This window comes from Marmota monax, unplaced genomic scaffold (genome assembly GCF_021218885.2).
Source record: "Marmota monax isolate L192 unplaced genomic scaffold, Marmota_monax_Labrador192_F-V1.1 WCK01_AAM20220418_F8-fsc00035, whole genome shotgun sequence".
Taxonomy (NCBI): domain Eukaryota; kingdom Metazoa; phylum Chordata; class Mammalia; order Rodentia; family Sciuridae; genus Marmota; species Marmota monax.
In genome coordinates this window covers 2,740,282-2,764,961 of record NW_026691961.1, presented here as the reverse complement: position 1 = coordinate 2,764,961, position 24,680 = coordinate 2,740,282, and the positions used below count along the sequence as shown (strand labels likewise).

General features: G+C 52.3%; 3 protein-coding genes across 7 annotated transcripts in view; 2 read left to right on the top strand and 1 right to left on the bottom strand.

Moving 5' to 3' along the window:
- Vps35l (VPS35 endosomal protein sorting factor like) overlaps positions 1-11,729 on the top strand; it is a 106,472-nt gene extending 94,743 nt beyond the window's left edge. For both annotated transcript variants that reach the window (XM_046434270.2, XM_046434351.2), the window contains 3 exons: positions 6,667-6,785; positions 10,861-11,007; positions 11,440-11,729. In XM_046434270.2, coding sequence (XP_046290226.1) covers positions 6,667-6,785; positions 10,861-11,007; positions 11,440-11,538 — 365 coding nt within the window. In that variant the 3' untranslated portion in view covers positions 11,539-11,729. The remainder of the gene's footprint in view (positions 1-6,666; positions 6,786-10,860; positions 11,008-11,439) is intronic.
- On the bottom strand, positions 9,961-23,318 carry Knop1 (lysine rich nucleolar protein 1). 3 transcript variants are annotated; one of them, XM_046434470.2, is made up of 5 exons: positions 23,171-23,318; positions 19,609-20,528; positions 17,728-17,796; positions 15,935-16,015; positions 9,961-13,460 (listed from the first exon to the last, which is right to left on the bottom strand). In XM_046434470.2, the coding sequence occupies exons 2-5, from the start codon at positions 20,524-20,526 to the stop codon at positions 13,149-13,151; spliced, it is 1,380 nt and encodes a 459-aa protein (XP_046290426.1). In that variant the 5' UTR covers positions 20,527-20,528; positions 23,171-23,318; the 3' UTR covers positions 9,961-13,148. The 3 variants fall into 3 exon arrangements, with proteins under 3 accessions (XP_046290426.1, XP_058431621.1, XP_046290508.1); XM_058575638.1 differs by having other exon boundaries at positions 19,609-20,377; positions 23,171-23,270; XM_046434552.1 differs by lacking the exon at positions 23,171-23,318 and adding an exon at positions 22,899-23,152.
- Iqck (IQ motif containing K) overlaps positions 23,249-24,680 on the top strand; it is a 117,873-nt gene continuing 116,441 nt past the window's right edge. The window contains exon 1 of one of the 2 annotated variants that reach the window (XM_046434655.2): positions 23,249-23,506. In XM_046434655.2, the coding sequence (XP_046290611.1) occupies positions 23,320-23,506 (187 nt within the window). In that variant the 5' untranslated portion in view covers positions 23,249-23,319. The remainder of the gene's footprint in view (positions 23,507-24,680) is intronic. The other variant, XM_058575703.1, reaches the window with a different exon arrangement.

Genomic DNA, 24,680 nt, shown 5'->3' with positions numbered 1-24,680 from the left:
CACCTGCTTCTGGCCATCTTCCTGATTGTTGAGTGCTTTGGCCTATGATTGGGAATGCTAAGGTTTTAAAAAAGTGTCATTGTGCTTGGAAACTGCAGTGGACAAACTTGTGGTGCTAAGGGGTGGCCTTCTGTGATGACCTCAGAGGCACTCTAGCTGGGATTGGGGGGCTGCTGATAGAAATGTAACGGGCCAGTTAATCTTTTAAAGATGGCTATAGTGACCAGAGCGCCTTACTGCTGCCAGGCCCTGCGCCAGAGCCCACAGCCTCTCCTCCTTCAGTCTTCATGGTGCTGCCGTGAGATGTTCTTGTCCCCTCTTTACATATGAACGAGGGGAGCCCCAGAGACACACGTGATCTGCTCTCAGGCTCCTGGCTAGGTAGCCATGGAAGTGAGTCCACACCATACCCGGGGGCCTGTGTTACTATGCTTCAATTCAAGGTAATGTTCCTACAGAAACAGTGATGCTCAGTGAGTTACAGGAAGTGCACATGCCCAGGTAGCCTCACCCAGATCAGGAAACAACACGACAAGCTCCCCTGGAGCCCCTGTGGCCGTTCCAGCCAGCACCACAGACCAGCACCACTCTCACTACTGGTCTTACAAGGTAGCAGTTTTTGAGTCCCATGTAAATGACATCACTCTGCAAGCGTCCCTCAGTGTCTGATGTGCTAGGTGAAGCTTGTCGTGCGAGCCTGCAGCTGCTCCTCTTTGCAGGACTGTAGCATTCCGCAGTACCGATGCACTATGGTTTCCCCCACCCCTTATGGTGGCCACCTCCTGGTTCTTATGTGGGACCACCGTGTGTGATGCTGCCACGGATGTCCTGGCACCACATGCCGTGGATGTTAGAGGACATTTCTCTCGGGTACACGCCTGGGATTGGGGTTGCTGGCTCATGAGTTTGCTTATTTTCGACTTTGGTACAAACTACCTCAAGGTCTTCCAGAATGGGCAGTTGACATTCCCACTGGCATAGAGGAGGGTTCCATTCATTCTATTGATAGGGTCCTTTTCAGCTTAGCCATTTTGATGAGTGAAGTTTGCATTTCTCTGGTGGCGAATAAGGTTGAGCATCTTTTCTTGGATTTGTTTACATTTTTCTTCTCCCCTTTGTGACATACATGGAAAGCACTGAACGACACAGGAAGTTTTAGGGCCAGGCGGGGCCTGTGTACCTGTCGGAAGCAGGCTGCACCCCGCCCTCTCGCTCCCTTCCTTCAGTGGTTGTCCCAGGGTAGACGGCCAGGCCCGAGTGGCAAAGGGAGCAAGGCTGTACTTGACAGGCAGGAGTCTTGTTTACTAGCTTTTTAAAGATGCAAAGGGTGGATCTTCTTTCCCTCCTCCTCAGCCCAGCTGTGTTTACTCTGGCTGCACAATCCTGACCTGACAAGTGTCTTAGTAGAAGAGAGACCCAGGAAGCCAGCAGGCTCTGCGGGGTTGGGGACTCTGTTTTCCCTGCTTCCCTCCCTGTTCTAGGCAGTCTTTTACACAACATTGACTCAATTTTTGAAAGATCATTTTTGCATCAACAAAGGATAACTTGGCTGCTTTCTTTGCAGATTAATAAAAAGAACATTCTGACATTACCTACAGCAGTAGCTCCAGTCCTTCAGGCCAGCTTGCAGGAGTGTGGGTGTGATGTAGAAATGAAGTCTGTTCCTGGATGCTGGGTGTCCATTTGTGGAGCATTGTCGTTGCTGGAAGAGTACACCCAGGTCTTCACTCTTCCACGTCACCCGCCAGGCTCTTAAAGCATTTGTGTTCATGATCTCTGGGTCAGAGATCATAGGCTATTCTTGGTGGCCATTTGCGGGGGACATTTCTCCCTCCCCTCCCCCAGAGCCATGTCTAGACTCACAGCCCCATTCAACACCCTGCCCTGACCAGATTAATTTTGATTTGCAAACCCATCCTCTTCTCTCTCCCTCTGTGACTGCCAGATGTTAGCACAGATAAACCTCCCTCCCCCGCTTTTTTTATTTTTTTTAAACTCTAGTGAATTGCCTTCAGAGCCTCTCACTGATTCCACAGTCCATCCAAAGCCCAGATTTGTGGATCCCATGATCCCTGAACTGCCCCTGCTGGCACTCGGCACTCCCTGTATGCTTGCCTGCTTGTTGTCTGTGTGGCCTGAGGGCTGTGTGCTCCTCTGCAAGGGCAACACCAGTTGCTCTTGTCCCGACTGCAACTCCAGTTCTTAGCTCAGGAGTTGGTGCAGAGCAGGCTCTTTCCGTAGATGCTGTGTGTGGGAGAGTGGCTGAACCACCTGCTCTGAACACACCCTGGCCCCTCCCTCTCCTCCAGAGCTGGGCTGATCAGAATTCGAGCAGACTCATCCCAGAGGGAGACTGGGAATTCACACCAGAACTATTCTGGCTCTCAGCAGCAGACATGAGAAATTTCTTCTTCAACTGCAGTTTTGCCACTCTATAAATCCAACTCAGATTCTTCTCGTAGCTGCCGCCTTTCGAGTCCAAGACAGCAGCTGAGCTCAGCAGTGGGAGCTACCTCAAACCCCGGGCTTACCCTGCAGCCCATGCCAGTCACTTCCAAGAACATCATGAGTACCTGCTAAGGAAGCAGTCAGCCTGGAGGTCCCCAGGAGGTCCCCAGGAGGTCCCCCTGGATGACCAGCGCAGGATCAGATCAGATCATCTCTGCCTGCAGACAGAGGAGTCGAGGAGCAAGGAGGCCAGCGGGCTCTCATTCTTAAGCAGTGTGTCTACAGCTTGCCTTCGAATGGTTCAGCCGAAAAAAGTGGCCAGCCAGCCGGGAGCTGGCACACCGTAGCCGAATGTTATGGCTTGGTGATTCTCAGAAGCAGGCAGATCCACTGCAGTGGGGTTTTTCTGCTGTTCTATAGCCTTGACATTTTTCAAAATAAAAGGCTGGTGAACATCTGTTGTTCCTCAAATGTCAACTGGCAATGAACAGAAAGCGGCCCTGGAACTATTTGCCATCAGATAGCTAACTGACGTGTGCTTACACCTGCCCATTCCCCCAAAAGATTCAAGGAAGCTTCCAGGAAATACACAAGATAATGAAATGTAATTTAAATTAGTTCCTAGGAAATTATAAATTGGGAAATATATATGTACTTGTTTATTTGCTATATGTAGGGGCTTTGCTATGTGTGCTGTTTGGTTCCTTTAATATATTGTAGCTCTTAGTAATCTGTTTAGATGATATAGATCATGTGCTTTTATCGTCTCCGTGGTGCCTTAACAGTACCACAAAGCATTCAAATTGGTGGACTTTTTTTGCTTCTCCTCTCATTACGATAACCACCAGTTTAAGGAGCATTATCTTTGAACATCTGTTGGCTTATTTTCTTAAGAAGATTTTTTTTTTATTGGTGAATCACAATCATACATAATAGTGGATTCATTGTTACATATTCATAAACAATATTTCTTAGGATAAATTTCTTGGAATGATTTTCCTAAGTCAGAAGAGCTAGACTTGTTAAGACTTTTTCCTTTAACATTTTTTATTGATAAAAGGTGCATAACATAAAGCTGATTTGTGTACTTAATAATTTTATCAAGTACATACACACTTACCATCACCATTATCCATTTCCAGAGTTTTTAATCTCAACTGAAATCCTGTACCAAGTATTAGCTCACCATTCCTCCCAGCCCCCGGCCCCTGGTGACCTCTGTTCTACTGTATCAATATGAACCTGCCTGTTCCAGAAACCTCCTGTGAGAACTGTGAAGTGTTGTCCTTTTGTGTCCGGCGTATTGCCCTGAGCTATAGCCAGTGTCAGTTTCATTCCCTTTTAAGGCTGATTGATCTCATTGGATGTGCCACATTTTATTTATCCATTCATCTTTTGATACACTTGAGTTGTTTCCACCTTTTTTTGGTGTGGGGGGGTGTTACTAGGGATTGAACTCGGGGCCATTCAACCAATGAGCCACTCCCCAGCCCTATTTTGTGTTATAGACGGGGTCTCCCTGAGTTGCTTAGGGGCCTCGCTGTTGCTGAGTCTGGCTTTGAACTCGCGATCCTCCTGCCTCAGCCTTCGGAGCCACTGGGATGACAGGCGTGCGCCACTTCACCTGTTTCCACCTTTTGGCCAGAGTGAATGTGAGCATTGGTGTTAAGAGTCCCAGCTTTCGGTTCCTGGGGGCATTTATCTGGGCTAGGAATTGCTGGTCCCATGGTAATTCTGTGTTTGACTGTTTGAGGACTGAGATGTTTTCCACGGCAGCGTCACCCTGTTATAATCACCACCAGCCAAGCACCGGGTTCCAGTTTCTTCACTTTCTCACCAACGCTTGTTGTCCATGTTTTAACTTAAAATTTTTTTTTTAATTATAATCATCCTAATGGTATGTAGCAGTAGAGGAAATTCTTCAGGCTTTTCATAATAATTTTTCAACTATTACAATTCCACCAATAGTTTTCCCAGATTCTTTCAAACCTTTGTTCATCTAAATGATTTTTCTCTAAAAATTCTTTTCTGTGTGTGTTGCGGGGGCGGGCACTGGGAATTGAACTCTGGGGCACTTGACCACTGAGCCACATCCCCAGCCCTATTTTGTATTTTTTAAAATTTAGAGACAGAGTCTGAGTTGCTTAGTGCCTCGTTTTTGCTGAGGCTAGTTTTGAACTTGTGATCCTCCTGCCTCAGCCTCCTGAGCCTCTAGGATTTATAGGTGTGCACCACCACGCTGGGCTAAAAAAGTTGTTCTTTGATTACTAATGAAGTTGATTTTTCTTTTTGAAATTTTTGGCTTATTCCTTATTTGGATTTTTTTTTTTTCTTTTTAAAAGTTGCCTCTTTTTTTCCCACTTAAATATTGTCCACATAAATGTATTTTTTATTCAGATGATTGAGGTATTTGCCAGTTTTCCTATTAGGGTCACCTTAAAAGCTCAGAAGCCATCCCTGAACACTGTACTTTCGCTTTTTCTTGGTCCTCTTGGAGGGGTCTGTTGGACATGACCCATTTCTGTTGCTGGTAGCCAGCAGTCGGGTGACTTTCTCCGCAGACGCCTGCAGATGGCTGGACCACAACAGGACCACCCACCGCAGCTCCCTTTCAGCCTTCCCTTCTGCAAGTGAGACTGCGCCGTTTGTCCTTCCCTGTCCGGCTTCACAGGCCCTCCTGTGTTTCTTACATTGTCTTGTGAACTGTGGCACAGAATCCTTCCCACGTTATCCTAAGAGTAATGAAATGAGGCAAGAAAAGCAGCACCCATTACATTCCAGCAGAGAAGCGCTGGCCGCGCTTGGTGTATGCAGTGTCCCTGCACCGCGGAGCTGCAGCGTCCTTGGCACAGTGGCTGCACCGCGCCCTCCTAAGGCACAGGCATGGCTGCTAGTTTATCAGATGTCCCACATCTGGCACAGTGGCCTAAATCGTAGGCTCCTGCCTCACTGGAAGTAGCAGGAGCTGCCCCTGCACTTCCTCCTGACCGCTGAGCCCTGCCCCGGCTCCAGGACTGCACAGCACCGAGTGCCCACACTGACAGGCTGTGCCAGGAGAGCGCCGCTCACACACCCTGGAGAGAAGGGGAGAAGCCCCCCGTGTGGAGGGAAGCGTGAACTCCCGCAAGGCAGAGGCCGTGGTTCATTGTGGACTTCAGCTTTGTGGCCAGCTGGTGCCAAGCTGCGAGGAAGCGGGGCTGGGCTGGGCGTGGGTAGCTCAGGGGTAGAGTGCTTGCTTAGCACGACCAAGGCCCTGGGCTCCATCTCCAGCCCCGCAAAAGAATGTCGTGTTTGCAGCAGGGGCCGACTGAATAGGTTCTGGTCTGTCGTACAGAGGAACATGCTCAGCCATTACAGGGCTGAGCTGACACCAAGTAGCTCCAAGATTTATCAGTAAGTGAAAAGCCAAAGTGCAGAATGGCTCAATGTGGTGTCTCTGCCCTTCCCTTACCCAGAGGAGACCGCGCCTTGCGTGAAGGTGAGTGATGGGAAGGAGACAGGAGCCCACTCTCGGGCTGTCCTTGGCTGTGTGGGACAGTGGTTGTCACCAGAGGTGACCAAGCAGAGAGTAGAGGACTTTTTGGCAAGAGACATCGTCAAAGTGATGTGGGCTTTGAAAGAATCTGACCTGGAGAACTTAATGGCGGTCAAGGTGCTTCTGGTTGCGCCAAGACGGGGGCCTACAGGGGACTGGCGACACCATAGTGGCTGAGCCTGTGTCCCGTGTCCTTCCCTTTGCTGACTTCCTAGTTATTCCTAGTTAAGGGTCTTGGCTGGGACTGCCTCTGAGCCCATCCGTGAGGGGAGGTGACGCGCATCTCGTTCACATGCAGCTTTTGAGGCTGTGCAGTGACACGGGTGAAGCCCTTAGTGGGCAGGCAGCTGCTGCCTCCCTCTCCACCCAAGGTCTGGAGCCGGGGTGACTTCCACACCCCCCGGGCTGTGGCACAGATTCTTCTCAAGGCCAAGTGCTTGTGATGCCCAAGGCCCATGGGAGAATTTGACCATTCCCATTTGCCCTGCCATGATTTGCTGCCATCTGCTGAAACCGTGTGACACTTGGCTGTTCCTCCTGCTGGCCACAGACCTGGGTTGGTCTGGCTGCCTTTTTAAAAATTTCCTTTTGCCCACATGCTGGGGATCCAAGCAGCGCTTTGCACTGAACCCATCCCCCTGCCCCTCTCTGTCTCTCTCTCTCTCTCTCTCACGCCGGCCCAGTGGACTCCAACGACAGCCTCTACGGGGGAGACTCCAAGTTCCTGGCTGAGAACAACAAGCTGTGTGAGACTGTGATGGCCCAGATCCTGGAGCACCTGAAAACCCTGGCCAAGGACGAGGTAGGTTTCCCAGGAAGTTTGATGATGGAAGGGAAACCGTTGCACCCAAGTTGTGTTCACACAAACACACTTCCTCTAGCACTCCAGGGCCTGCACGCCTGTCTTCTCTGCATGAACCACACCTACTCTGGGCTTCCCCTTCTCATCATCCTGATCTGACACCTTCAGAGGCCCCCCCTTCCCACGTAGCCAGCACCCACCTGCCCCCCTGTGGACTGCCTCTGCTTCCACACCCCTGCCCCCCCCCACTTGAGGGAAGCTCTGTGGGAGCAGGGACCTGCTGTGCCAGGATGACCAGATGTCTCGGGCCTGACCTCTGGGTCCACCCGTCACTCATCTTACCATCCCTCACACAAGCCCATCTTACCATCCCTCACACCAGCAGGACGTGGTGAAGGACTAACTCCCACTCCCGAGCTCTCCTGTGTGCATGCTGGCCCGACAGGCGTTCTCACTAACCAAAAGGAAAACTGAGGCACAGGGAAGTTCATCCAGAAATCCCTGGGGTTCTGATAGGACAGGTCTAACCCGCACCCCAGGCCATCCTCTTTAGTACTCTCTGCCCTGCCCAGCTAAGGCCTGGCCACCTACCTTCAAGGAGTGGCGCGGTCTCTAATGACAACAGGAGGTGTTTCCAGCCTGGCGTTACCCTTAAGTGTGATGTCGTGGGTTTGCGTGCTGGCTTCATTTCTCACAACCGTCCTCTAGAGGAGAAAACTGAATCCTACAGCAGTAGCTATGGGATTCCTCAAGGCAGTTTTCTGGAAGCCATGCTCTTATCCATGAAATGGGTTGTTATCAGATGCTGTGGCCACTTTCAGAACATGTGTCCCTTGTCCTCCACAAAGCAGATGATTGAGTTCAGGAGTTTCCATATAGTATGACCTCATCAGCTGCCTGGCTCCCTTCACAAGTTACACCCACTGTGGCTTCTGCTTTTGTACCCTTGGTCCAGATGTGTGGATCCCACAAGCCCTGTCTCAGCCCAGCCGTAACACTTGGCCAGGTACAGACTAGTCTGTCATTGTGGTCAAGGTGGAGGCGCAGGGGTTGACAGCACCACAGAATCTGATCTGCTCTCTTGCCCACCCCTCGTCCTCCCCTGGATTGGCAGCCTGGCCCTGACCTTCCGCTCCCTGTGATCTTCCAAGCCTTGGTCTTCTGCTCTGAGCTTTTATTCCCACCTAGATGTCGCCCGATGGCCCACTCCTGACCTCATCCTGCAGGAAAAACCTGTTGTCCCTTGCAACACCCCCTCCCCACACCCGAGAGGATTTTGGCTCCTCTGTTCCCAGGGGCTTCCCACCCTCCTCCCCTCCCTCCTGCCTGCCTTCCCACCCCGTGTCTTCCTAGAGTCTCTTTCCCAGGTTTTGCTCCTATACCCTTTTGAAGTTGTCCAGTTTGAAGAAAAAACAAGCTCAAACTGGATTTTCTTACTTCCAAGCTGTATGCAGTGACACTCCTGCCATGTCCTTTCCCGAACCACCAAAATACATAGCTGCAGCTGCACACCTAAAACGCAGTCCCATCCCGCTGCCTGCGGGGATTGGTTCCAAGACCTCACGAAGGTACCAGTCTTCAGATGCTGCTGTCCCCCCTTGTGTAAGCTGCATAGTACTTGCATGTCTCCTACACACGTCTTCCTATATTCTTCAATCCTTTCTAGATTACTTGTAATATATAACAACATGTAAATGCCATGTAAATACCTTGTTAGGGTTCTCTAGAGGAACACAATGAACAGGAAATATAAAAGGGGGACTTACAAGATTGGCTTACACAACCAGAAGCTGGATAGTCCCCAGCAGCTGTCTGCAGGCTGGAGAGCTGGAGGAACTAGGAGCTGTGCAGTCCCAGAGGCTGAAGCCCCAGAACAGGTGGGATCAAGGTGCTACCCTAGGCTGAGACCAAAGGCTTCTGGAGAATCACTGCAGAGTCCTCTTTAGAAGAGTGAAGAAGCGAGAGTCTGATATCCTCAGACAATCACAGCAGCAATCAAGAACCAGTTTAAGAAGAAAGGAGCTTGCACCTGTTGCTGCTTCCTTGTTCTTCCAACTTTATTCCATCCAAGCCATCATCCTATAGGATGGTGCTGCCCACACTTAGGGAGGGTCTCCATTTCAGTAGGCTACCCCACATGCCAGTCATTCCTAGACACCCTCATTGACACACCCATAAGCCCATTAATCCTTGGCATTTCTTAATCTAATGAAGTTGACAATTCAAATTAGCCATCACATACCTGTCGTACTGTTCAGGGAACTACAGGAAAAAAATATGCGTCTAGTACAGTGGCAATTTCTTTTTTCCTGAATGTTTTCCATCTGGGATAGGTTGGTTCTACCAGTGCATGCCCTGTGGACCTGGCAAGATGACTATGACTCACATCTTGGATTTCCATTCTCTCCAGAATATTTGAGCACTGCCTGAGGGACCAGCCTGTTAGCAGTACAGAGTCCAAGAGCCCAAAAAATTTTAGAAAAACTTCTACTGGGGGCTGTAAGTGCCTCAGGGCACCTCAGAGGGCCATCTCTAGGGAGGAAGGCAGGCAGAAGGGTCCCCTGCTGACCCCAAGGGCTCTGGGCTGCAGAGCCCAGAACTCCAGGCAAGTTCATGCAAGGGATGCCTTGGCTGTCTGTGAATAAAGAAGTGTTGGCACCCCACTTGGAAAACAGGTCTAACAAATCTGTATGAGAGGGGCAATTCAGCCACCAAGAACTCTCCTGGCCTCTATGCAGAAGGGAGCCCTCTGTACCCTGCAGGAGAAGTGGGTACTTCTTTACTTTCGGTTTATGCTAAACTAATTCTCTCCTTACCACCACCACAGAATTCTTAATCTTTTCCTGATTTCTCAAAACCAGTTGCTACCTCTGTCTTCTAGCCCAGTGACCTCTTAGCACAAGATGAGTCACATCCACACGAGATTCTGCCATGTGGTTTGAAAATATTCCTTCACCCTCAGGAAGTGGGCTGAGTTTAATCAGTAGAAACGACCATGGCCCTGAAACCCACCCCAGCTCAATGAAAATAAGCCCCAGACCATGTATTTGGATAAAAGTAACATTTGTCTTAGGCGAGTGAGTGAGCTGATGGCAAGAACTCTCAACTCTGAGCAAAGCTGGGCTGTTCCTGCAAACATCTCATCTGACATAAAAATCAAGACACTCATGGAAAATGTGTCTGTGTGTGTTTATTAGAAAAACATGGGTAGACCAAACTGAAATTGAACACATCCTTTACCAATGCCACATAATGTTCAATAGGGACAACTATCAGAATCCTCCAGTGGTCACACCAGGAGCCAAGCCAAGCAGAGGCCCACTGTTGGAAACCCCAGTGCCCAAGCTGTCCCCGGCACTGCTAGAATTCCTGCTTCCAGAATTGTCCTCCGTGGGCATGTGAAGGAGCCAGCCCCTTTTCTGTCTGGAGCCTTACGAAGTTGGCTGTGGTGGAGCCAGGAAGGCTGCCAGGCTCTCCCCACTTCCTGGAAGTGACAGTTCTCACAGGAAAAGCGGCTCTTTCCTATCTCAAGCCTCTGGAGAACGGGGGTCAGCCTGGTCCAGCTGTAACACTGCTTGTCCGAAGCTGGTCCTCCCAGGTTTCCAGTGATGTGACTTCAACGGACTGGTGTTAAAACCTTGAGAATTGAGCCTTCAGGGCTACAATCCTTGAGGAATTATGCAATAGCCAGCCAAGAAGATAATGCATGCCTTTTTTAATTTCTTAAAAAAATCTTCCCTTGCTGTATTGAAATGTGGTTGAAGGGATCTCAGGAGACTCTTTTGGCAAGGTCTTTGTGTAGCTTGATTCATTTGGGGCAGGACCCATGCAGGTGGCTTCTCCTTACCAAGGTGTCACCTCCTCTCCTGTTGGGCTAGGGTACTATGGCATGACCCAGTCCTCCATGAGGCCCTTTGAGTCAGCTAAGCTGCTGACCATGATGCCCACTGTGGTCTCTGTCATGGGTAGGCTGATGGGGCAGAGTTGGCGAATGAACAAGGTCCTTGCTAGACCTGTCGTGAGCCCCAGTGCAAGGCTGTAACCATCTCCACCCTTTCTCCCCCCCCCCCCCCAGGCCCTGAAGCGCCAGAGCTTGCTGGGCCTGTCTTTCTTCAACAGCATCATAGCCCACGGGGACCTGCGCAACAACAAGCTCAATCAGCTGTCGGTCAACCTGTGGCACCTGGCACAAAGGCACGGCTGTGCAGACACCAGGACCATGGTGAGGCACTCATGGGCCCAGCATCAGCATGGTGTCAGGGCTGGACCTAGACTGCCCCTGTCTCCCCTTTCAGAAGGGCACCGGGATCTCAGGTTTTAGCACCAAAAAAAAAAAAAAGACCAGGCCTGAGAATTCCTAGTGTTAAAAAACATGAATTTATAGGTGGTAACTTTCAATTAAAAACCAACTCAAGTTTTTAATATGGGTGGTTTGTTTACTCCTTATAAAAACCTCATCCATTAAAATCTTCTGTCATTCCTGGTCACACACAAATCCTGAATTTTAAGGGCAATTCATGATGTAAGAAGTTTTACTTTAAAGACTCCTATTTCCCCCCACTCCTGTTCTCTAAGCGCGCACTGGCAGGCCACTAGAGAACTGGGCTGCCAGGAGAGTTAGGAACCAAAAATGAGACAATCTTTTTCTTCTTAGGTGAAGACTCTAGAATACATCAAGAAGCGAAGCAAACAGCCAGACATGAACCATCTGACCGAGCTAGCCCTGAGGCTCCCACTGCAGACCAGGACCTAACCCAGTGCACCTGTGGCAGCTCCCTCGGCAGAGAGCAGCTGTATTGCCCGAAACTCCTGCCGGGATCTGAGTCTCCTTTTTACTTTCTTTTCATTTACACACAGGTTGGCTTAAGCTTTGGCCTCGCCCCAGGTTATTCTGACAGTGAAGCTGAGGGAATCATCAGAGCATTAAAATCAAATCTCGCCCTCCTGGCATCGTGTTTCTTTGCACAAGTGAAGTGGCCTTTCGGTTTCGCAGTAAGCACTAGGGAGGCCCAAATGGCCTTTAGGGAGTAACAAAGGGATGCAAGGACTTTCTTTCCTGGAATATGCTTCTGGTGTTTCATAAAATAACTTGGAAAAAGCAGTCCTCCGGGGGAGGGGGGGTATTGAGGATTGAGCCCAGGGGCACTTGACCACTACATTCCCAGCCCTTTTCATTGAGACAGGGTTTTGCTACATTGTTTAGGGCCTCAGCTGCCGAGGTTACAGGTGTGCATCACTGTACTGCACCACACTGTACCCTCGAGTTAGAGAAGCACTAAAATCTGAATTGAATGTTGCCTAAAACACCTCGGAAGACTTAGGAAAAGCAGATATCACCATTTAATTCCTTTTCCTAAAGAAAACAGCTCAACTAGATTGTTGAAAAGATCAAAGGAGAAAGGTTAAGTATGAGATTTGCTTTGGCTTCACTGGAACATTACTCTTCAGATGCAGAATGCTACCGAGTGGAAAGAAGGCAGCCACCTGTCTCCCAGGTCCTGGTACCTGGGCTCTTTAGAACCCAAGCTGGAAGCCATGCCACAGCTGATGACGACACTTCCATGTCATGCTCTTAGGCCTGGGTCTCCACCACCGCAGTCACCAAGGATCCCTCTTTACGACCAAGGGAAATCATGAGACGCATCCCTGGAAATGTGCCACTGGTTGATTGGCATGACTAATGCTCTCTAAAATGCTGTGTTCAAAATCCAGTGGATGGGCGCACAAGAACGTCAAATCCGACTCTGCACTTAGATGAAAAGACAGCAGCTGGGACAGAGGTGATCTCCCAGTAGCATAGCCACATCTGCTTAGTGGCACCTCAGACACCTCTTTGCTTGTAGCTACTCTGTAGGGGGAAGGAAGATGAGCTTGCTCTTGTTCATCAGGAATTCCATCCCTGTGTGAGATTTAGATATGTTACAAAACTTCTGTTTCCTCCAATCTCTAAGTCCCTGGATGGGACATTCAGAGCACTAAGTGTGACTAAGGGCTTGGGGTACAAAAGTTCATGGCGACCCCCAGCGGCCTTATTACTTTATCCCTGAACCTCAGCTGCCTCACATCTGTAGGAGGGATGATAGCACCTACTTCACAATCATGATTAAATACATCGGTGCAGGGATGCCACGTGCCCAGCCTGTGCTTGAACCCTGACTGAGCCACTATCATTAACACAGGTGTTGCCCAACAGGATGGAAGCTTTGACAGATAGGTGGTTTCAGCCACTCATTCTCTTGGCTGCCAACACATGAACTGTCCCCACCTGTCCGTCCAAGCCCATAGAGGACTGTCAGGTGGCTTGCATCTGCAAAAGTAAATAAGAAAAGCAATTTGGGCTGTTTGGGGAGCCAAGATGCTAGTTTAATCTTCCAACTTGATAGATTTGGAAGCGTTCCTGTCAATGTAGAAGACTCTGCTCGGGGTGGTGGGGAAGCCGAGGCCAGCCCCCCGGTTGTACTTCCAGCTCATAGCCCTGTCGTAGTCTTGCTGCAGGTTCTGCTGCAGGGTGTCCGCGGCCTTCTTGCTCATGGCCATGTTGGGCTTTCCAATCATGCTGGGCGGGCGACTGAAGGAAGGGGACAGATTCTTAAAGCCACCCATAAGTTTGAGAAATTTCAGTTTCTGCTCCTCGTTTTCAAAACCAGCAGTATCCCACTGGCCAAACTGGGTTCCCTGCATTAAAAGGAAAAAGGCCATCATTTTCCTTGTATGCGAAGGAGTCCCCCAACTCCACCCCAACTAGGACAGTTCTGCTGGTTTAAATGCCAGCTCGAGGGCCACTCAGCAGTTTCCTGCTGTTATTCCCGACAAGGATTCCATGAGGAATGCTGGGATGCTGATAAGGAGACAGAGGTCTGCCCCAGACCTGAGGCCACAAGCCACACTGTAACCTGGTGGAGTCCAACTCTGGCCCAGCCAGCAAGAGCCCTCTGTATACCTAGCTCTCTCACCCCACATGTGGGGAACGGCACAGCACAGCACAGCTCCCCTCCGCACAAAACACCTTATTTCACCTTGGGTTTTTTGGGGGGAGGTTGGGGGCACAAGGAATGGAGCCCAGGATACATTATCACTGAGCTGTACCCCCAGCCCTCTTTATTGCATTTCTATTCTAGGACAGGGTCTCACTAAGTTGTCCAAGTTGGCCTCAAACCTGCCATCCTCCTGCCTCCACATCCCAAGTCACTGGAATTATAGGCCTGCGCCATATGCCCAGGGCATCTCCACCTTACCCAGCCCTACTCCACACCCCGTCAGGCCTCGGCAGCTCATCCATCAGCCTACTGTTTTCAGTGGGAGGGGAGGGGAGCAACTGGGAACTGAAGAGTTTTTCTTCTCCAGCACTGCACTTTACAGCAGCAAGGAGTGAGGCCCACAAAGAGTCACAAGGCCAAGTTAGAGGCCGAGCCAGCCCAGCAACTCAGGGGTCCCAATTCCAGCCAGAGCATTCTACCATCTGTGCACAAATCTCCCACGTGCACAAGACAGCCCCTCAAGACACCTCATGGGAGACACAAGAAACCCAACTCCCCAACTTTCAAATCATGTGGCCCCAGGCTAAAGCCCCACCTGGTCCAGTCACCCACCCTAAGCCTCAATGTCCTTATTTACCATCCTCAAGGGGCTTTGGTGAAACTTAAGATTTTATACCAGAAATGCAGTGCACAGCTCTTGGCCCACCGTCAGTCTCCCCCACCAAAACACTGACCTGGAACTGTCCACCTGCCAGCCCAGTGCTCATTTCCACCTCGGCTCTGGGAGAACAATCAGAACCAGCTGTCGTTACAGTGGCTCTGAGTGAACTGGTGACCCGTCCTCCCCGCTACGCGGTGGCCAGGTGCAGGAATGAGTGCTGCCTCCCTGGCCTGCGATTTCTAGAGCGGGGCTGCTGGTGATGGCTCCTACCAGGGTCTGAGGAGAGCTCATCAGCAGGCAGATGGCCTGCCTTGAGAGGCCCACGGCCAGCAGACCCCAGCCCAGGATGACACCCCGTTTCTTGTCCCCATAGTCAGGGTGTCCTGCTCAGCTCAACAGGATGGAGGATCCAAGCACAGCAAAAGAAAGAGCGGAAAGCCCTATTCCACGACCGTCAGGCTAGGCCAAGTCCCAGGGAAGCTTCCTGCCCAGAGACTCAACAAAGTGGCGGAGTCAGTAACCCACCGCAGGTTTTCAGATTCACAGAGCAGTCGCTCCTGCCGTTGCAGCCTGAAGGCTAAAGACAGCAAGAGAGCAGCCTGCCCCAGCACCTGGGTCCCTCTCCCCCAGTCCAGCCTGTTACAGAGTCCCCCTATCCCTCCTCCTCTGCACCCTCCTCAGGTGAGCAGGCCGAGCCCTCTGACGGGCCCCTCCCCGGGGAATGCCCCCCAGAGCTCCCCCTGTAGTAGCTCACTGTAAGCACCCCACTATTGCCTCAGCCGCTGAAGCTGGCCTGGTGGGCAGGCACACTGTGTCCCAACCACCATGCCACCTGGCTGGCCTTCACTACACCGTGGCCCACCTTTGGGCTCTGCACTCACCGTTGTCTTCTCATTCTTTCCTGTTTCCCCACCACCCCTGCACCCCCACCAGCCGGTGAGCACGATGAAGGGTCACGTGTGCCCTGGGCCGCCTCTGCCAACACCTGGATGCAATGATTCAGCTGAGTGACAGGGTATGGAGAGGAGGGACCCAGCAAGGCGGAGCTCACCCACCCCAGCAGCCTGGCTTCATGGTCCCTGCAGTGTCCTTCCGTCTGCCCTAGCTTCTTAGGCCAGCTCTGGCAATTTCCCATCCAACATGGATCTCAATCTGAGAGGCCTGCCACCTCCCAGCCCCGCCCCCGCCTCCTGCGCAGCTCCCAGCAGCCCTCCCAGGACACCACCCTCTGCTGCCAAGTTTGCACCAAGTTCTCCACCATCCAGGTCACCCGGCTCACTCGCCCAGAGCAGGACACGGCTTTACTTCACACGGCCAGCTCCCCGGGGGAAGGCAAGCATCCTTTTGAAAGGAAGGAGAATGGCTAGGACAGCTCGGTGGAGAGCGCCTGGTGGCAACCTGGGGCTGCCTGGGGCCTGGATGAACAGTTCCCCCCTCCATGCCCCAGGCGAGCAGCAAGGGCTGGAGTGTGAACACCAAGCACACCTCACACACCCTGGCATCAAACTTACCGTCCAGTTCCCGCCGGCTTCAGAAGCTTCCGTCTTGCCAGACTCACGATCGATCTCTTCCTGTAAGGCCTTTCGCCTCACCTGAGCAAGGAGGGAAACCAAGTTTTGTTTTGACCTAAAAACTCAGACAGATGGAGCCAGGCAGTGGAGGGTGCGGCAGGCAGCAAGCTCCACTCTCTGGAGATCAGGGGAAGGTTCTGCATCCCCTCTAGACCTGGGGCTGCAGTCCTGATGAACAGGCCTTCCCTACCCTCCTGGACAGGGTCTCCTGAGAATGACTTTCCCTACAGACACTCATCCACCTTCCCAGACATTCTGGGAGGGAACTTTCCTAACAGCAATGCCAAGGCCCTGTTGTCCTGTGATGATGGCACCACTTTCTAGACAGATGGAGGCTGTGTGCAGAATAAGGCAGAAGCTAGTTTGAATCCCTGTACTGCCATCAACCAGCCCTCTTTATTGCATTTGGGTAGGGTAGGTCACCTAACTTTTCTGAACACTGGCCAATTTATCTACCAAGAAGGCAACATCAGCTCCTTTAGAGGGTAAGTGGGAGAAACACCCAGGTGGAGGAGAGTTGGACACACAGTAGGTACCTCTCATACCGTATGGTAGGATGACTCAAGGCCTCCCCTGGACCAACGACAACCCTGCTGTTCAGTATAGAAGCTTCCAGGGCCTTTAAGGTTCAGGTTTGACATCAGGTCCCCCAATTTTTGGCCCCTCCTCCCTTCTGATCTATAAAGGCTGTGAAGTGAGGTGACCTTTTCTATCATATAAAACTAAAACAAGAGACAAAGTCCCAGCTGTAAGGATGAGAGAAGATGAAGGTGCAGCCTCTGGGGAAACCGTGCTGCAGCTGTGGGTGATGGTGAAAGTTGCGCCACCTACCAAACCTGAAAGCCGGTCCAGTCAGAGGGTACACTAAAGGAGCGGCGTAACTATAAAATCACACGTATAAATGACAAGGGAAAAACCTGGCAGGGTACATGAGAGGGTAACTGACAGTAGGTGGAAAGATTTCAGGTCATTCCCTCAAACATGCTATCTTCCCGGTTTTAACTGTAAGGAACTAGTATGGGAAAACAGAGGGAAGGTGCAGGTACACTGAGGTCGAGCCAAGTGACTAGAAACTCCCTTAAGAATGGTGTTCAGCAGGCACAGACGAACACAAAGCAAAAGGCCTGTGAATGAAGTGACTGCGTCGCTGCTCTGAGGTCCAGGATCTTGCCATGCTCCCGAGGTTGGGCTGGGGCTCATCAGTCAAGGGCCACTGCTGCCCTCTGCGTGGTCCCCAGCCCCACTCCAGCAGCTCCAGCACTGAGCCCAGAGAGCGCACCTGCAGGGTCTGGGGAGCTGCTCTGCAGGAGCCGGTGCTCTGGGCCGCACCCCACCTGGAGGCCCTGGCAAGTCACCTCATTGCTCCTTGCTCCTCTCTGCCTCACCACAAGGTCACTGCTCCAGGGAGTGCCCCGGCACCAACCAGCTCTGATGCTCTCCCGTTTCTCCTGAGAGGCCTCCCCAGACTCAATGCACTTCTAAATGCTCCCTCAGTTTCTCCTCTCCTAGGTCAAGGGGCCACCGAAGAGGACTGCTCCATCCCACCCTCACCGCTGCCTCCCTGGAGCACTGCGGCAGCGCATAGCAACTGCATGAGGTGGGGAGGGGCACACACAGAGGAGGCCACGTAGCCTTTGGAGACCCTGGTGCCTCTGAGAAGAGGGTCTTGTGACCTGTGCTCCTAGGGGGTGGCAGAAGGCAGCGAGAGGGCTCCAGGGAGAACCGAGCCGTACCTGGTCTATGTGCGCCTCGTCCATGTTGCCCTTCTTTTCCAGCACCACCTCCAAGTCTGTGTCGGGTTCCTGCGCGAGAGGGCAGAGGTGGGCAGGTTCAAGTGCATGGTGAATGGTCTCTGCCCAGCAGCCAGCTGGGTGAGGTCACAGCAGAGTTCAAGAGAGATCCTAGACCACGGCGCCACCGGGGCCCCTGCCTCCCTGACGGCACTTCACAGTCAACAAAGCCCTGCCCCTCCTCTCTCTGCCAAAATTCTCCTCCCAAAATGGTGGGCATTAAGCTACGTGACAGTGAAACTGAGGCTCAGAAAGGTCAAGTGACCCCCACCAAGTCACCCAAGGCTCAGGGACAGGCTGATTCCAACCAGGTCTCCTGAGAGCCAGCTGAGTGTGCAGCCTCCTCACCAGCCCTCCCTCAAGGACACCAAACCAGCAGGAGCAGGGCAGGTGCAGGCCCGGCTGACAGCAGGGAGGGCTGCAGGAGCCTGGGAATGCGGACTGGCTGTGGGGCCCTGCCAGCAAACTGGCTGCTTCAACCACCCAGCTCTGTCCTCCAGAATGCCACCTGAGCTGGGTGGCTGCCACCTTTTCTACCTGTTCCCCGCCCTCACCCCAGCTCCACTGACGCTGCAGCTCAGGTGCACTTTAAAATCTCAATGGAGGGCATGCCCTCTTCCCTCAACCCCCTAGGGGGTCCCATCTGGTTCACACCAGAGTCTAGACTTGTAAGGCCTCTAGGGACCCCTGTACCTGGCCTCTGCCCACCTCCACCATGCCACCGCTCCATTCGCCCCATGGGGCCACTGCTCCACTCGCCACGCAGGGCCTCTGCAGGGAGGCAGAGGCCCACACAGGCCTGCCCTGACTCCCTCTAGCCAGGCCCCCAGGGGACCCAGGGCTTGCCCACTGCCCTGATCCTTCGTTCACAACTGCCAGCACACGTGTGCTGACCCAGGGATGACCCCACTCAGGTCACCCCGACTGCACCTGGTAGGCACACGCACACCTGCCGACTCAGCAGGCTACTCTGGGAGGCAGCATCCATGGGAGGCGGATGCTAAGCAGAGGGGACACCTTTCTCGGAGCTCCTGGGGAATGGGACTCATGTCTAACAGGGGCTGGCTGCAGGCCTGTAGGATTTCTCATAGCCCCAAGTTTCTAGATAAAGATGACAGCAAAAGGAGCCTGACGGATGAGGGCACAGCGGGAGAAATCCACCAGCCCAAGCTTCCTCCCGCAGGCCCCCAGCCTGACCGGGCAAGCGGAGTGTGGCCTGCAAATGTGTGCCCCTAAGGGTCAGCTCCAGGGGGTCCCCAGGCCAGGCCACCACTAGGGAAGTGCTCATCACTACTACTTGAGGGCCACAGGGGACAGCTGCTCTGAGGTCACCATGCCAGTCTTATCCCCATGGAAGACAGTCATTTCTTGGCTTTCAATGACAATGGCTTCTAAGACAGGATACCCTGGTGGCTTCTGGGAAGAGACCCACATCAGAAGCCAGCCAATCTGAGTCTGAACCCCAGTTCTACTTCTCACCAATTGAATGACTTCAGACAAGGCCTTCAACTCCCTTGGGCCTGTTTCTGTGTCTATTAAACGGGGATGACCCGCACAGCTGACCCACCAGACAGGTGAGAAGGTGACAGGGTTAACACGCCAAGGCACTAGCACTAGGACACTTCCTTTGTAGGTGGCAGAACTACTAGAGTGAAAGCCTGGAGTTAATGGAATCATCTTGCAGGAGGCAGGGGTTGGGGAAGAGGAAATGCCAAAGCATAAGTACCCTTCCATGTGCAAAAGTGCACACAGGTACACACACACACTCTCTCCTAGCTGCACGTTACCCTCCCAATGCAGAGTCCACTTCTGAAGGAAACCTACCTCCTTCCAGGGGACTTCTGTTACCCCACTCTCTTTCCTCTTCTTCTTCCTTTTCAGAGTCAGCTCCTCTACAACTGGCTGCTCTGCCTTCTTCTTGGACTTCACCTTCTTCTTCACTGGGGACGTAGGGCCATCTCCTATTGGAATGTATTCTTGGACATCAACTGTGACCGGCTTCTTCTTCCTCCCTTTCCTAGGGCTGCTCTCTGTGGCCCTGGGGAGTCTGGAGTGGCCTAGCAGGGCATCTCCTTCCTGATGGATTTTCTTTTTCTTCTTCAGCTTTGCGCTGCTTTCTCTGGGGCTCCCCTGCTTCAGTTTCTGCCCTGAGGCTGCCTGCTCCTCGACCTCATTCTCCAGGGAGCCCGCGTATGGGGCATCTCCAGCCTCGTAGAGCCACGGGTCCTGGCTGGAGAAGGCTGCAATGTCCTCGGCCTTTTTTCCCTTCTTGTGTTTTCTGAGCTTCTTCCCAACTCTGGTCACCTCCTCACCGTTTCTGGTGTCTTGGGAGTTCTTTGTCACTGAGCCATGGGACATGATGAGTGATGAAGACTTCCTCTTCTTTTTCTTCTCCTTGCTGAAGGACTCCGAGCGGCCAAGGGCTTGCTTCTTGCAGCTGGGTGAGGCCTCTGTCCGTCTGGCACTCAGCCTGGTCTCCGAATCCAGCCGCTCCTCGAAAAGGGTGCCGCGGCCCTTCTTTTTCTTTTTTTTCTTCACTAGAGGCACCTCATGCGCTTGCGCCTGGCCCACGTTCTTAGAGGGGGATGCAGCCCTAATAGGAGAAGCATCAACAAAATATTCGTCACAGCTTAAAACTGAGTAGTGAGTGCCTGGCTCTTTGACCACCTTCTTCTTTTTCTTCTTTTTCTTTTTCTCTGGGACCCCAAGACCCAGGTCAACTTTATGGGTCTTGGTGATCATTCCTTTAAAAAAAAAAAAAAAAAAGTACAAGTTATATCACCACATCCAGCGGCTAGTGTTCAATACTAAGTTCTGCACAAACCGTGTGTCTGAGTGGGTGGTCTGAAATGATTGCGAACAATGAAATGGCCAGGATTCATTTGGAGCAAAGAGAGATCTATTAGAAGTAGCAGAAGTTTTCATTTAGATAGGCCTAGGTTCAAATCTAAATTGCTGCCACTTTGAACCACCCCCTAACTTCTCTGAGCCTGTTTCCTCATCTGGAAAATGGGATGGGGGCATGCAACCTCCTTCCTCAAATAGATATTAGAGAAAACAAATGAGATAATCCATGCAAAGTGCTTAGAACACTGTCAGTCCCTTTTTCTAACACGTTTCCTTTAACCTCTAGTCATTCATTCAACAAATACTTACAGAAAACCTATCTTGGGCCAGCCCCGGAGGGTACAAGTGTTATCAAGTCAGAAAGCTGCCCACAGAGACATACCTTTTGCTGAATGGAGACAGAAATCCTGAAAAGTGGTCAGCCCCTCCTGCTGAATCCCACCAGAGGCAATAAATACAGCTCCTACTCTGGGTTATCTAAACAGCCCAAATTCATTTCTGAACTTAAAAGCGAACATTCCCCCTTCCATTCTTAACTATACCCTCCTAATTGCCTTCTACATGGCACAGTGAGAGGAGGAGCCCAATTAGAACTCTAATAAACCAGAAGCTGTTCAAGGTAGGAACCACATCCTGCTTTAAGTCTGTTTCACTATTTTGGGGTTTGTTTTTTTTTTTTTTGGAGGGGGGAGGGGGTACCAGGGACTGAACTCAGAGAGTTCAGAGTGACCACTGAGCCACATCCCCAGCCCTATTTTCTGTATTTTATTTAGAGACAGGGTTGCTTAGCGCTTTGCCATTGCAAGGCTGGCTTTTAACTTGTGATCCTCCTGCCTCAGCCTCCCAAGCAACTGGGATTACATGCGTGTGCCACCATGCCGGGGACTGTTTCACCGTTTTTTAATTTCAAAATGATCGCCAATATTTAATGATTGGCAATGACACAGCTACCAAGAATGTCTACCTTTTCTTAGACAAATGAAAGTCCCTGTGAGAAGGGGGTAAGACTCTTAAAACACTTTAATTTCCACCTGGGCTACTTCTCTGGCTCCAGGCACCAGACTAGTTCCTGCACTGGAGCTAGGGGAAAAAGAGACATTCAGAGAATCTAGAAACAAAATATCTCCTTGTAGGTTTGGCTGGTCAGAGAGAAAACCCAGGAGCTTCTCCAACCCACAGCACTCCTTGGCTTCAGAGCTGGAGGGTTCAAACTGGACTCAACCCACACTTAGCAGCCTCAAAAAGCCAGACCAGGCCTGAGCTATATCTCAGGTACATTCATTACACCATCCAGTAGCACCTGGAGAGGCAGGTACTCATTTATTGTTCTTGGCCCCATTTCCTGGTGTATTCCCAGAGCCTACCTCAGTGCCTGGCAGACAGCAGGTGCTCAATAAATACTCAACAAATGAATGCTAGAAATACAGATAAAAGACAAAACATCAGCCATCAAAAGCAGTGGGTTTGGAAGAGGCATAACAATAACACACAAGATAAAAGAAAGGACAGTGGTGAGGACTGCAAGATGGATTTACTACCAGTTGTCAAGAAAGATTCTGGGGAACAGCGGCAACTTGGGCAACTTAAGGAAATGATGTCAGCCTCTGAGACAAAGGAAGCAATGGCAGGATGGCTGGCAGCTGGAGGAAACAGGCTAGCTTGGACAGATGCCTTGAGATATCCAAGTGGAGATGTTCGCTGGACCACGGACACAGGGTCTGAGGCTCAGGGTGACTGCTCTGGTCACGGGTAACATAAACAGGACCATATGGTTGGCAATCAAGACTGGAACACAATGTGCCTAAGAACTGAAGATAAACAGGTGGGCGGAGGAGGTGCAAACCTGAAGTGGGTGGAGTCAAGCCCACAATGGCTCCCTGATGGAGGAGTGGTCAAGAGAGCTAATAAGAATAAATAAGCCACCAGGAGTTAGATCAGCTTCTCTCCTATCTCTGCCATCCAGAGCTCTGCAGGTTCCTCCTCCTCGGCCTTCCGACCCCAGACGTATACACTCTTGCAATCAGAAAGGAAGAAGAAACGAACCTTACGGTGCATCTTCTGCAAACGCTTTCTACAAAAGCGCTTTTAAGCGTCCGCCAGAGTCTCCTAAGGACTGATGTGACTCTCCCACCTCACAGGCGTTGGCGACCTAGTTCACCCGTCCAACGTTTTAAATTCAGCAAGTGGCAAAATAGGGATTCGAACCCAGACCGCAGGACCCCAGAGCCCGAGCACCAACCAACACCCCACTCCCACCGTAGACTCACTAGCACGACGCAGGCGAGCCAAAGGGGGGGCGCTCCCTCCAAAGCCCGCGGGGTCAAAGCTTCTGCTTAGGCACGCAGCGTCGGCCTCCGCGGGGTCCGCGGCTCGGCTTCATGGAGGGAGAACTTCCTGAACGCGGCGGCGCACACGGGCAGCTGGGGGCGGGACTTGGGGTGCAGGATCCTGCTCCCCGACCTCTTCTCGGTCGCGGGAACCCTCAGGCCCAAACTCCACACCCCGCGCCGCCCGCCTGCACCGCACGCCCCGCACTTACCTGCAGGCCAAACCTCCCCGCCTCCACGTGAGGACCAGCGCCGCCGTGACCCGGAAGTCAATTTCGAGTCGCTGGTCCATCCCCGCGAGTTCCGGCCCCTTCCGGTTCGCGGCCGCTCGGTGAACGCGGTTGTCTTGGAAACCGCAGCCATGGCGGCGTCGCGGCAGACCTCAAGCCGCAGCGTTCAGCGCATGGAGCCTAGCGGCTCGGCCGAATCGTCTGTCGCCACCCGGACACCAGTGCCCACCTTGTCGTCCCCGTCCCCGGAGCTGCCTGTCTCGCCGGGGCAGGTGGCCGAGCTATCGGGCAAAAACCTGTGGGAGCAGATCTGCGAGGGTAGGCAGCCCGGACTGGCCGCGGCGGGCGGGACGCGGGCGGCCGGGCGGGGGCCGCGTGTGCCCGGCGCCCACTGTGCGCCAGGAGGCTGACGTGCGAGGCCGCGGCCCGCCGGCCCCGAATTCCATGCTCGGGAAAGCCCTGGCGAGGCCGCGCCGCCTCGGGCCTGGAGCCGCGGTCGAAGCCGAGGGGAGGAAAACGGAGCGAGGGAGCCCGCAGCGCGGGCCAGGGGATCTTAAGTCCCGTTTAAAGCCCAGAAAACAACCGCCCGGGCCGCCGCGGGGACCCTGTTGAGAAGGTGGGCGGACCCCGCCCCCGGGCCTCGGGTGGGCTCCGGGCGTCTGCGGAGCGGCCCCGGAGACTCCCAGCGGGAAGGTGGTCGGGCGGGTTCGGGCGCGTCTGGCTCCAGACCTTCCCGTCTTTGTGGCCCTGCGACACTCTTCACTTGCTGTGGACGAGTTATTTAACTTTGCTTTTTTTTTTTGTAACCTTTCTATAAAGAGGGCGTGATGATAGCAATGTGAGAAGAATGGGACCCGCTGGGCGTGCCCAGCAAACGGCCTGGTTTACAGCAGGAGCTGCACAAGCGATGGTTTCCTCATGGGCAACGTTGGGGCTTCGGGTTGGGGTTTTTGGTTTTGTTTCTTTTTTCTTCACGAGGCTGTGCAGTTCTTCAAGGGCAAGAACTCGGGGTTTTCATCCTGTGACCACCATCTCCGCATTAACAGACCAAACAGCAAAGTCCGATAGGACTTCTCTGGTAGCTACTAGGCACGTGTGGTTATTGAGCATTTTGTAACAGTGGTCCCTTTGCCTTCTGAATATAGCCCTCATTGCTCTAAGGTTTATCTTGTTTAAAAAAAAAAAAAAGTTTTCTTTCTATTCCCCTCTCTCCCTGTGGATAGCTCCCAAATTTGCAAGTGAATCCTAACAGACCAGCTGGGTGCCCTGGGACCCCTACCAGAGCACACCTGGAATGTAACCCTTGTAAAGTTCCTTTAACACCCCCCCACACCCACCTTCCTCCCTTTGGGACCGGAGTCCCCTGTGTTTCTCCTTTGCTAGCAAGCAATAAACCTTCTTTTTCCTTTTTCTCAAAACGGTGTCCTCATTATTAAATTGGCCTTCATCGGCATGGGACAGTGATGGAGCTTTTGGTTACAATTTGAGGTGT

Coding starts and splice junctions, on each gene's coding strand:
- Knop1 (XM_046434470.2), bottom strand. CDS start 20,526: ATGATCACCAAGACCCATAAAGTTGACCTGGGTCTTGGGGTCCCAGAG. Junction 17,797..19,608: donor CAGAAGTCCCCTGGAAGGAG/GTAGGTTTCCTT, acceptor CCTCTCGCGCAG/GAACCCGACACAGACTTGGA. Junction 13,461..15,934: donor AAGCCGGCGGGAACTGGACG/GTAAGTTTGATG, acceptor CTTTTAATGCAG/GGAACCCAGTTTGGCCAGTG.